The sequence below is a fragment of the Rhinatrema bivittatum genome, chromosome 1 (assembly GCF_901001135.1).
Source record: "Rhinatrema bivittatum chromosome 1, aRhiBiv1.1, whole genome shotgun sequence".
In the NCBI taxonomy this organism is placed as follows: Eukaryota; Metazoa; Chordata; class Amphibia; order Gymnophiona; family Rhinatrematidae; genus Rhinatrema; species Rhinatrema bivittatum.
The window spans coordinates 460,840,071-460,852,397 of record NC_042615.1 but is presented as its reverse complement, the minus strand read 5'-3'; the positions used below and the strand labels follow the sequence as shown (position 1 = coordinate 460,852,397).

Below are 12,327 nucleotides of genomic sequence, written 5' to 3'. Positions count from 1 at the left end.
ATGAGCAACACATCTCCCTTCTTTCCCACCCTTTGAATGCCTTTAACCAGATCTCTGTCATTTCTTTTGTTTGAGTTGAAGGTCTGTAGTCCACACCAATGTAAATGGAAGTGCCATCCTCTTTTTTTAGGACAGCCAAGAATTCTTCTTCCCTGCCCCACATCCCATGCACTTCAGTTGCTTGGATATTGATTTTGACATAAAAAGCGATTCCTCCCCCTTTTTTTGACCTCGCTGTCCTTCCTTCATGAGACTCAGTGAACCCAGGTCTCTGTAACAGCAGCTATGTCAAATTCTGCTTCCACCACTAAAGCTTGCAGGTTCGGGATTTTATTGCCCAGACTACGAGCATTTGTGGTCATATTTTCCAACTTTTTTCTCTTAGTTTGCTGCTTTTCCTAATCACCATTTCTGCTATTTTGAGCTAATTGATTTTGTTGATTTCTCCTCCCAATTCCTGTATTGCTTGAGAGTGACATGACAATTTCATAGGCCACTTCCTGCCACCCTTGTGCTCTAGTTCAAATGCCTGATAATGTATGCTCTGAATGTCTCAGTTAGCATCCTTTTTCCTGCCAAGGACAAATGTAGACCATCCTTACCGTAGAACTTTTTAGTGCACCATACATGGTCCCACTATCCAATGTATCTAAAACCACTTGATTTACACCATGTTTTGAGCCAGAAATTGAAGTAATCTATATGGCGGAACATTTCTTTGCCCATTCCATGAACAGGTAATATTTCTGAAAAGGCAATGGTCTTTGCCATGTGTCTAACCTTCTTCCCTAGATTTTGGAAATTTTTCTGTACTGCAATGATACCACTTCTAACAAGGTCATTGATCCCCAGATGGATGATAACATCAATATCTACTTTCTTCTATAATTGCATTGATTATCTGGTTGGTATTTCTACTGGCTGGGGATCCTGAAAAGCATTTAACTGTTGTGTCTCCATCAAAATTATTTCCCAAATTGGTTCCTCTAATGACTGAAACTTCCAGCAGAAGTAGCTTCCTTTTTTGACCTTTGATAATGTTTAAGGGGTTCTGGGTACACAGTATGACTACGTCCCTTTCAGATATCACCTCATTTTCCATTCCATGAGCTTCATCATTTTCCAAAACAGAAAAGGTGTTATGTAAGTGTAATGGCAGGGAGAGGGGGTGTCTCTTATTCAAAGGCCTTATTCTGCCAAAGCACACTGTAATCCATTTGTTGCTGGGTTTCTGAATCCTCTGTGGGAGCTGGGGATGATATTCCTGATGCTGCCAGAAAGTGTAGATTTTCTGAAACCTGAGTGATTCCACTTCAGATGAGTCAGCTGCCTTTTCATTTTAGACAGCTGAGAGAAAATCGGACATCCCTTAACTCTCCAAATGGCAGGCCTTGGGACATAAGCACCTAACCAGTGTATGTGGTGTGCAGAGTGACTGTTCGAAGTTTAGAAATGGAGATACATGTTGCACTGTGGGACTGCAGTGAAATCCATTGCTATAGAATTTATAGCCCTAAAATTGTCCTGCATAACTAGGGGTCATACTTGTGTCCACAATGATCACGTCGCTGCAAGAGCATCTCTGAGCAAGCACTTCTCAAAACAGCCAGAAGGGGGCAGACTTTGTAATCATAGTAGATGATTAGTAGGGTTATGCTTTTTGCAACACAGTACTTGGGCACTTAATTGAACTGTTTATGTGTTTTTCTCAGGTAGGAGAGGGTTGGGTAACCCTCCAAGTGGGCATGAGCTGCTCCCAAGAAGATATCGACATGAACCTCATTAGGTATGTGCATACAGGAGCCAGGAGTTCAAAAAGCCAGGACAGCTTCACGTTTCATCTCTGGGATGGCGAGAACCGGTCACCAGCACTGCATTTCCACATCACAATAAAGGACACAGAAAAGGGTAATTTGATCTATGAATGGCACAGATCTCCATGTATTGCAAAGGACAGAATACATCCAGTACAATAGATCCCACTATAAGTGAAGCCATTCAATTTCTGTCTAGTTTCTTACAGATAACTTTTGAAATATTTATCCAATTTCATTCAGATTTCTGCCACAGATAGTAGAGCACCTTGTAACCCCTCCAGCTGATGTTGTCCCTGTGCCTCTGATACCCCTGACACTTTGAATCCTTTTTAAAATTATTATTTCTTATAGGGGAAAGAAGTCAGTTCATTTCAGCTGAAATCTCAAGGAAATCAGTGCACATTGCAATTCCATCAACCAATTGTATAGCTGCTCCACCATTGGTTGATAATCATTTTTAAAGCTTCCTGAACCACTTCGATTGGCAGACAGTCTAAAGACTCTTAAGCAGTCACTAAAGACATGGCTATTCAGGCAGGCATTCTAATAATTGTCCATTTTGAATGCTACTAATTTTTTAAGATTTTTTTTTAATTATTTATTTCTGAATTTTTAGGATTCAATTACAAAACTTTGTATAGTATACAGATATTGTAATACATCCAATACATTCATTTTCAAAGAATAACATACATTTCTGTATTTTCTTAAGGCAAATCCAGGGAAATCAATTTATACATGAGCGATAATCTTAAGAAAAAGTTCATTATAGAGGAAAGTTAATAACTCACTTTTCTCCCCATATTCAGAGTAACAGCAGGGACTTTAATATTGCTCTTAACCAATTCCCACATTAGGGGGATGAGAATCCAAAAAAGACTGTAGTTGAGATATCTCATGAAATACATAGTTTTGATCTAAATATTTTAATTCACACCTGCAGGGGAATTTTAGTATAAATCCAGCACCCCTTTTAAGAATTTCAGATTTTAATTTTAGAAACTCTTTCCTTCTCAATTAAGTTGTCCTCAAAAGATTGGGGTATATCCATACTTGTTGTCCATGAAACTTCTCAAGATGATGTCTAGAGATAAACGGAGGACAATATCTCTCTCAGTTGAGAACACTTTTTAAGAATTTTTAACATGTTGATATGTTGTCCATACAAGTTTTGATTGAAATCTTGTGTATGTTTTTATTTTGTACATCACCTAGTTCTTAGGTGATTAATACATTTTAATAAAGATAAAGATAAAAGAAAAATAAAGATACCCTACAATTGGTTGACATCAAGCATGTTGGTAGAAGTGGTCCCTTGACTGAGGTGGGATTGTCGCAATCTGCAAGGAAGAGCCCTGCAGGTCTCCACAGTCAGCTGCAGAACTGGCTGTGGCAGAGGCCCAACTGGAGCTTCACCTATACCAGCTCTCATTCCCTTTAGTTGAAGCCTCCGGTACTGGGACCGGTAGGACTTGGGCTCAGGCCTCTGTGATAGAGGTGAAGATTCGAGTTAAAGGCCAGTTTCCGGGGCAGACTGAAGACATGTGGAGCCAGAGACAGGCAGTGGTCAAGGCAAGCAGTGATCAGCAGAATCTAGGTCCAGGCAATGGTCAGTGGCAGATGGAGTTCAATGAGGTCAAGGTCCAGGCAGTGGTCAATGGCAGACAGAGTTCAGTCAAATTTGAGAGGCAACCTGAAGTCAAAACCAGGAATCCAACTGAAGGGAGCTGGGCAGGAGAGGCAGGAAGTAGACCAGGAACACAGAAGATGGAAGGCTTGGAAACAGGACTGAAGACTGACCACGAAGAATGAGACAAGGACCAGATATTAGAAATGAAAACTGACCATAAAGAAGCAAAGACAAATCAGGGACCAGACTCGAACTCAGAAACACAGACCAAGAATGCAGGAACAGGAGCAGAGACTCAGGAATAAGGATCAGGAATGCTGAAGCACACTTAAGCAATTAGCTATACCTGGAGGTAGCCGACCTACTGTCGAGGCAGGGAGTGCGGGGGAAGAGAGCCTTATATAGGGAGAAGGCACTGATGAGATCAGAGGGTGCCGTAGGAAAGTTCCCACCTTGGGCCCTTTAAATTGATGGAGATCAGGCGCTCGCGCATCTAGGGGCAGCCTAGAGTTGGCAATGGCATTTTCCCACGCATCGGCCTTCTAGACACGGTAGACCTCTGCACATTCAGTCGGGGGAGCTTGCCCCGCATCAGAGGTGTCTCTTGAGGGCTCGGGGCTGGAGGTAAGAGTGGTGGTCCGCGGACCCTGACCCGCAGACCTCCAAGTGTAACAAAGCATTTTTAAAGCTAACTTGCCACTAGTTAGTAGCTGTGGTCACCAGTGAACTCCCTTTCTTTCCTAATTGCCTAATGCTTAATGATGTACTTAGTAAACAGAAATTCACATGATGAATATTGTCATAATCATGCGCAAGTTTCTGTAGCGAAGAAGGAAGTTAGGCAGCTAAAATGTTATTAAGATACGAATAAGAAACACCAGCTATACCAGCACTGTTGAATTAATTGGGCTGAGTCTTTTATGGTTTGTCTGCTGTTTTTGTGATTTTGATTATTTGTTTTAATTTTATATTTTAATTGACCTACTTTACTTTTACTGCTTTTAATAACTAACTTATTTCATACTTTTTAACAGAGTTAGTTATTACTATTTTATAAATGTATTGTATTTATTATATGTTTTAAACCCTGTAAACCGTTGTGAAGGCACGTCTGATGTGACGGTATAGAAATACAATAAACTAAACTAAACTAATCTTCAGCACAAGTTCCTACTTTTCCAGCTAGTTCAAGTATGGTTCCAAAGATAATTCTGCACAGCTACTACTGAAGCCAGGGTGATCAATTTACATAAAGTCTAGCACCCTCTGCTGGAACCGGTACAGAAAATCTTGTGTCTGGCGCCAGTTTTCATGCTGTGGCCTGTATGGGCAGAAAATGAGATTGCGTATAATTCTGTGGTTTTGGCCTAAAAGAAAAGTAGGCATAGGGGTCAAAAAGTTGTAAGTGAGAGCTTGTTATTGGACTAACTCAGTAACCTGATGAAGGGAGCATAGCTCTGAAAAGCTAGTCACAGATGTGTTGAGTTAGTCCAATTAAAACATTCTCACAGTTTTGTTGACTTTTATTTTTACAAATTCAAGTGATTCTAATGCAACAACCACAATACTTTGCTATAAGAAAAAAAAAAAGATCTGAGGATCCATGTTAATTTTATAGATTCAATCTTGTTTTCAATTTGGTTGAAAGGCTATGCGCAGAGAATTTGAATATGACTATTTTTCAATGGAAAACTCATCGGTCAATAAAAAGAATAAAATTATAGAATATATTGAAAGGCATGGTTTAATGGGACACAGCCAACATTCATAGACTATACTCACATAGATGGAATTTATCAGTTGAGCCCTCTAAGGCTAGAAACAGAATATATTCTTTCTTACAGGGAATGTTGCAGTTTTTCTAAGATCACTTAATGTGCCAAAGGGGGAGCGAGTTCTCTTCACCACAGACGTCCTCCTTGCCATGGATGGAACAGACAGACCCGAGGAGCTGCTCTACATTATCACCTCACCTCCTAAGTATGGGCATTTGGAGTATGTTGGCTATCCTGGAGTCCCAGTCACCAGTTTCAGCCAAATGGACGTGGCTGCCCAGAGCATCTGCTACATCCATATCAGCAAGACGGCGGCTTCCAGAGACACCTTCAGGTAATACCGTGTAGCAAGCTTTTCTCCATTTCACCTCTCATCCAAAAACAGACCTGGTGGGAAGAGGGGAAAAAAAGGAGCCCCAACATTTCACAACCTGTGGCTGTCTGGTGAATAGATTTTACATATGGGTCAGACAATATTGTAGCAAGTGATTTGCACTAACAGAAAGGGAGGCTCAATTTTGGAACTTGAATTTAATACCACTTTTCTTCAAATAGTCAAAGTGGTGGACAGAAAAGGAAAACATTAACATAAGAGCAATAAATAATGTCAGTCACTCCTAAAAACAATGAGGTCCATATTCAAAAGGCACTTAGATGAGTAACTCAAAAGTTAGACTTCTAAATGGCACAAGTGGTATATTCTGCCGCTTATCCAGCTCCTGGCGATCCAGTGCTGCTTCTGTCATCTAGTGCTGGAAGTGTAAACTACCTGTAGTGTACGCTTCCAGCGCTAGAAAGGTTAGCTTACTCTTATCGGATCGGGCGCAGCCGATGGTCAAAACTCAAATCGGGCTGGGCGATAAAAATTTTAAGATTTGGATTGGAACCGGAACCGATCAGATTCTGGTTCCGATTCACATCTCTATTGGCCACTGTTGGAAACAGGATGCTGGGCTTGATGGACCCTTGGTCTGACCCAGTATGGCAATTTCTTATGTTCTTATGTTCTTAAAAGACAGAGGCAGCGCTGGATCGCTGGAAGCGGGTGAGTTGTGACCTCGCTCTCAGCAGGCTTCTTTTTTTTTTTTTATCGAGGTGAGATGGGGGGGGGGGTTTCTGGAGGGATGGGGAGTGCGGGCAGGACTATTCATACTGTGGGTGAGTGGGACAGATTGGGGAAGGGAAGGATACCACTATCTGATGTATGTTACCAGGAATGTGTATGTATGTGGAGGGGGTGCCCAGCGAACTTATGAGAAATGTGGAATTAGGAGATACATGGCCTCAAAGGACCATATCTAAAATTTGGGGATCAGGAGAGGTAGAGTAGAGCTGCTGGCCCCATTTTGTTTATTTTTATTTTTTCACTGACAGCGCTACTTACTGGATATCTTTTAAAGATATCCAGGTAAGTAGGGAGTTATTTGACTACACAAGGCCGAATAACTTTTAAACCTAACCAGCTATATTCAAACATAGCCAATTAGGCTTTAAAGTTAGTCGGATACATGTAGCCAGATAACGTTAAGCAAGTATAGTCAGCAGGACGTTTATCCTCTGAATATACAGGACAAGTTATTCGGCTAATGTTACCAGATAATTTGTCCACTAAACGGCTTACCGAATATTGGCCTCAATAAACATTAACAATGACATAGCACTCACATCTTTTTAAAAACTAACAACTAAAAAGTACATCAGCAAACAGATCAAATAGTATTCCCAAAACTAATTATTAAAAGCCTGCATAAAAAAGCGGGAATAGGGAGAAAGGCAGTTGTGACAGGTCGGTGAAAAGGTGGAGATTACATCACTCTTGGGTGTACTATATCTATCTAATGCATCTTTTTAATATGTATTTATTGTGCTTATAAACCTCATATTCCAAAATATCTTTGATCATTGTGGCTTGCATTATGACATATACAGTCAATTAAACAATTAACATACATAACAAATACAAACATGATACACATAGTATAAGACATTAAAATACAAAATTTATGTTCTATATACCTACCTAAAAATACTTTAATTTTTTCCTAAAAATGAGTACTCTTTCTTCTCTCAAAAACTGTCCAGTGCATTGTCTGTTTGAGTCCTCTACCCTCTTGTTTATTGTAGAGAGGGAAGCAGGAGGTGCAGATGTGCACAGATATGGGTTTTTCATATTATTATATCTTTTAGTTGATCTTCCTTGTCGGGATTGGTTTGTACTTGTCATATCTGAGGTGTCATCTGATTCACCAAATTTGAAACTCAGATCATTTCTTGTCACTGCTTGGTCCTGGATGAACCTGGAGAAAACTGTGAATGGAGAAAAGGCAGCATTATTCTCTACTTTGTATCTAGAACCTAGGGAATCCATTTTTCCTGCAGGATGTGCAGTAGTTTTTGCACAATTGACTTCACTCTATGAGCAGTGTTCAGAAAATTGAGGTCTAGAATATATGGATCACCTTTGGCCACTTCCAGTTCTAGAAGGAAATCTCCTTGTAGTGGTCTCTGTTTGAGATTCTTGGGAAGTTCTCACGTCTTTGGAGAAGAGAATATTTGATAATTTCAGGATTTCCATAGTACTGCTCAATTCTTCTCCACATGTTTCCAGGCTTGCTGAGGGATTGTTTATGTGCTTTAACCTTAAATTCTTCACATATTCTGGGAACCTGTTCCCAGCCATTTCACTAACAGATCCACTTATGGTGACGTTCAGATCTTTGATGATGCTTTTGAATGTAAATCTCCATGATCTATAATTCTGAGGATGGCGTCAAACTTAGTAAGCCTTGAGTTGGCAAGCTTATGATAGTTCATGTACTTGTCCAGATCTGATCTGTTTGATATTTCAGTTTTCAGGTATTGAAGTGTTTGTGGAATGCAGTTGTGTGACATGTCGTTGGATTTCTTTCTCACTCCATCCGTTCTAGGAATTGAGATAGACCGAGTTTGATCACAAGCATTTGGTTCCTGTGCAGACATTTGGCATATGTTCTTGCTGATGACGCATTCTCAACCATATCTGGAACTTATTTCACATAGAATGCTGTGGTATATGCTTAAAGTAGAGTGTTTCTTAGCACATGCGTACCTGGATCATCAGCTGGTTGTAGTGCATCTGTGAGTATACAAGTGTGTGGATCATTGTGGTGGCAATTAACATCCATGGTAGAGCATGTATTGAATTGATCTCTGGTAGGCATAGAGTCTACTTCACAGACAGGCTGAGTCATCTCAGCATCTATTATTTCTCTTGGATGTGGGTGTGAGAGTGAGTTCCCATGCTCAGAGACAAGTATTAAGACATAGTCTTGGATATGCTAAACAGGATCCTCAGAGATAACTTGATCAATCAGGATCTCCCTGCTTTCCTGTCCCACAGCTTCTTCAAGGCTCTTAGCATGGACTTCTTCAGAAGCTACTTTCCTCTCTTGACCCAGAATTTCTATCTCGACATCTAACTTGACTTTCCTGTGTGCAGCAACAGCAGCAGTGGTGCATTTTTTCTTCAAATCTAGTTTTGGCTAACTTTATAGTTGCTTCTTCTTTTCTAAAGGAAGCATGTGTCCATGCAGCTTGCACTTCTGCACATGCCTTGGCAATGGCTACACTAACTGAGGACAGGTTTGAGTGCACTGATCTCAGTGACCTTAAAGTCATTGAGGCACATCTGGAAAGATTAGAATACTGAGATGCAGTTTCTTTTAAATTCTCAATTCTTTGCTGTGCTTGTGTGATAGTGACTGGCACTAAATTGTCATATTCTAGTCAATGTCCTTATACAGATCTCTTTTTTCAAGGCTTCCCTGTGTATTGATTCTGGTTAAAAATGTGAGGTATCTGTCTGCCTGGAGTTGATAGCATCTGTAGATACACTTAAGTTAGTCTATGGCTTGTTGGATTTCTTCTGTACCTAGCTTGCAAACTGATGTATAATCAGACTGTAATGATTCCTACATTCTATTAAGCTTCTTCAGATATACAGCCTTCTCAGATTCATAGTTCTTTAGGGCTTGTGCTGTTAATACATGTTTTCTCTTAGAAGCAGAAGCTGGGGCTGCTGGGAGACAATCTCATTTGCACATTCACTGGGCATAGTGTTCTCTAATGAAACAGCTTCTGCCATTGTGACAATAATAAACACACTGACAGAATCAATTTACAGATCTGAGCATCTCAGCACTGCTCTGTAGGCTACTGATGTAATCAAGGCCAGTGCTAGGCCTTTAGCTGCCCTGTGCGAGCATTTACTGTGCTGCCCCCCCCCCCCCCCCCCCTCCACCCATGATGCATTCAGTCTCTATCCAGGCCCATCAAATAAAGTCCACCTCCCTCCTGCAGTCTATATTTTTAAAAACTGACATGCCCCTCCACGCTGTTACCTCAGTCACATATGCAGAACACAGACAGAACCTCACCAAATACAGAATGAAGAGATCAGAAACTATAAACAGAAATGTGCTAAGAAGAACTGAACTGGAACCCACAAAATGTCAGCCTCTACATGCAGAGCAACAATGGAAAAACAGAAACATTTCAATTTTTCATAAAACATTAAATAAAAAAATATAAAACATCAATCATAATAGTAAAATCATATTCATAAAAAGAATAAATATTTCAAACCAGTTAATGAATAAGAGTATCCAAAATTTCTCAAACACCAATAGTATATTTCAAAAACATTTGATGAGTAAAAAATCCAATTTAAAATGTTCTATTTCCCTCCAAAAAAATTTATATTTCAAAAGAGCAGAAACATCAAATTACTAGGGATGTGAATTGTTTTTTGACGATTTAAAATATCGTCCGATATATCTTAAATCGTCAAAAATCGTTGGAGGCGATATTTAATAGGAATTCCCCCGATTTATCATCAAAAATCGTAAATCGGGGGAAGGGGGAGGGCGGGAAAACCGGCACACTAAAACATCCCTAAAACCCACCCCGACCCTTTAAAATAAATCCCCCATCCTCCCGAACCCCCCCAAAATGTCTTAAATTACCTGGGGTCCAGTGGGGGGTCCCGTTGTGATCTTCTACTCTCGGGCCACGGATGCGTTGATAGAAATGGTGCCGGCGCTACCTTTGCCCTGTCATATGAAAGGGCAAAGGTAGTGGCGGCGCCATTTTGCTTCCTGTCCCCCGACGTCACGAGCGTAGGAGATCGCTCCCGGACCCCCACTGGACCCCCAGAGACTTTTGGCCAGCTTTGGGGGGCCTCCTGACCCCCACAAGACTTGCCAAAAGTCCAGCGGGGGTCCGGGAACGACCTCCTGCACTCGAATCGTGTTGCCGTACCGCCGGCGCCATTTTGCAATATGGCTGGCACCATTTTGCAAAATTCACTCTGACATCATTATACATTGGGGAAGATAGGGTTGTACAAATTTTATCTTCCCTCTCACATACCACACAATAACACATTCATTCTCTCACACATTCTCTCACATACACAGGCTCCCTCTCCTTCACAGGTACATTATATATATGTGTGTGCCTGCGCGAGCCTGTATGTGACACATATAGGATCTCACAGGCAGACAAACATTCAAAAACACACACACAAGTACACAGTTTCTCACAAACACATATGTGCTCACACAGACACATACACATGCTCTCACATAGACACATACATACATGCTCTCACACAGATGCTGGGTCAGACCAAGGGTCCATCAAGCCCAGCATCCTGTATCCAACAGAGGCCAAGTACCTGGCAAGTACCCAAATACCAAGAAGATCCCATGCTACTGATGCCAGTAATAGCAGAGGCTATTCCCTAAGTCAACTTGATTAATAGTCGTTAATGGACTTCTCCAAGAACTTATCCAAACCTTTTTTGAACCCAGCTACACTAACTGCACTAACCACATCCTCTGGCAACAAATTCCAGAGCTTTATTGTGCTTTGAGTGAAAAAGAATTTTTTCCGATTGGTCTTAAATGTGCTACTAGCTAACATCATGGAATGCCTCCTAGTCCTTCTATTATTCGAAAGTGTAAATAACCGATTCACATCTACTCGTCAAGACCTCTCATGATCTTAAAGACCTCTTTCATATCCCCCCTCAGTCGTCTCTTCTCCAAGCTGAACAGCCCTAACCTCTTCAGCCTTTCCTCATAGGTGAGCTGTTCCATCCCCTTTATCATTTTGGTTGCCCTTCTCTGTACCTTCTCCATCGCAACTATATCTTTTTTGAAATGCGGCGACCAGAATTGTACATAGTATTCCAGGTCCGATCTCACCATGGAGCGATATAGAGGCATTATGACATTTTCCTTTTTATTAACCATTCCCTTCCTAATAATTCCTAACATTCTGTTTGCTTTTTTGACTGCTGCAGCACACTGAGCCAACAATTTTAAAGTATCCTCCACTATGATGCCTAGATCTTTTTCCTGGGTGGTAGCTCCTAATATGGAATCTAACATCGTGTAACTACAGTAAGGGTTATTTTTCCCAATATGCAACACCTTGCACTTGTCCACATTAAATTTCATCTGCCTTTTGGATGGCAAACTACTCTAATACCACTCTACCTGCCTACCTCTCTGCCAAATAGTATACCCTGCCCTCCATATTATATCCTGGCCTGGAATGGGGCTACAATACAATAGATTTCACTGTGATATCCTCATCACTAGTAATTTGTTTGCTGCCAGCTCTCTGAGTCTGGTTTAAATCCCTACAAAGGAGAGGTAGAAAATCCAAAGCCTTTGTGGAGGGCAGCACATCTGTGCAGAAAATTCAGTGATAATTTTCTAAAAAAAAAAAAAAAAAAATGCCAGGTCAGGTCCACTGGGAGCCTTCGCCTTCCACTTTTTCCCATTGGGGAAAAGGAAGCAAGTTCAGAGTCTGGGTTGGTGATTTGGCATGACCCAGAAGAAAATCACCTGAAAAAAAAAATCTGAATAGTGAAAAAAGAAGTCACTGCAAACGTGTAATGATTCAGAACTATTCGGAGAAGTTTTGCATGGAAAGAACATGGAAAGAGATGCATTGCAGGGTGTGTGAGACCAGCATGTCCTTGCCTCCTTTGGATCCCTATTCCCGTGAAGTCCAGGTTATAACTGTGTTCCCAAAATCAGTGCCCTACGTTACG

At 41.0% G+C, this 12,327-nt stretch overlaps 1 protein-coding gene across 2 annotated transcripts in view; it reads left to right on the top strand.

Annotated features, from left to right (window-relative positions):
• The window catches only part of FREM1 (FRAS1 related extracellular matrix 1), a 303,886-nt gene that overhangs the window by 139,307 nt on the left and 152,252 nt on the right, over positions 1-12,327 (top strand). For both annotated transcript variants that reach the window (XM_029605792.1, XM_029605799.1), the window contains exons 22-23: positions 1,713-1,908; positions 5,292-5,556. In XM_029605792.1, coding sequence (XP_029461652.1) covers positions 1,713-1,908; positions 5,292-5,556 — 461 coding nt within the window. The remainder of the gene's footprint in view (positions 1-1,712; positions 1,909-5,291; positions 5,557-12,327) is intronic.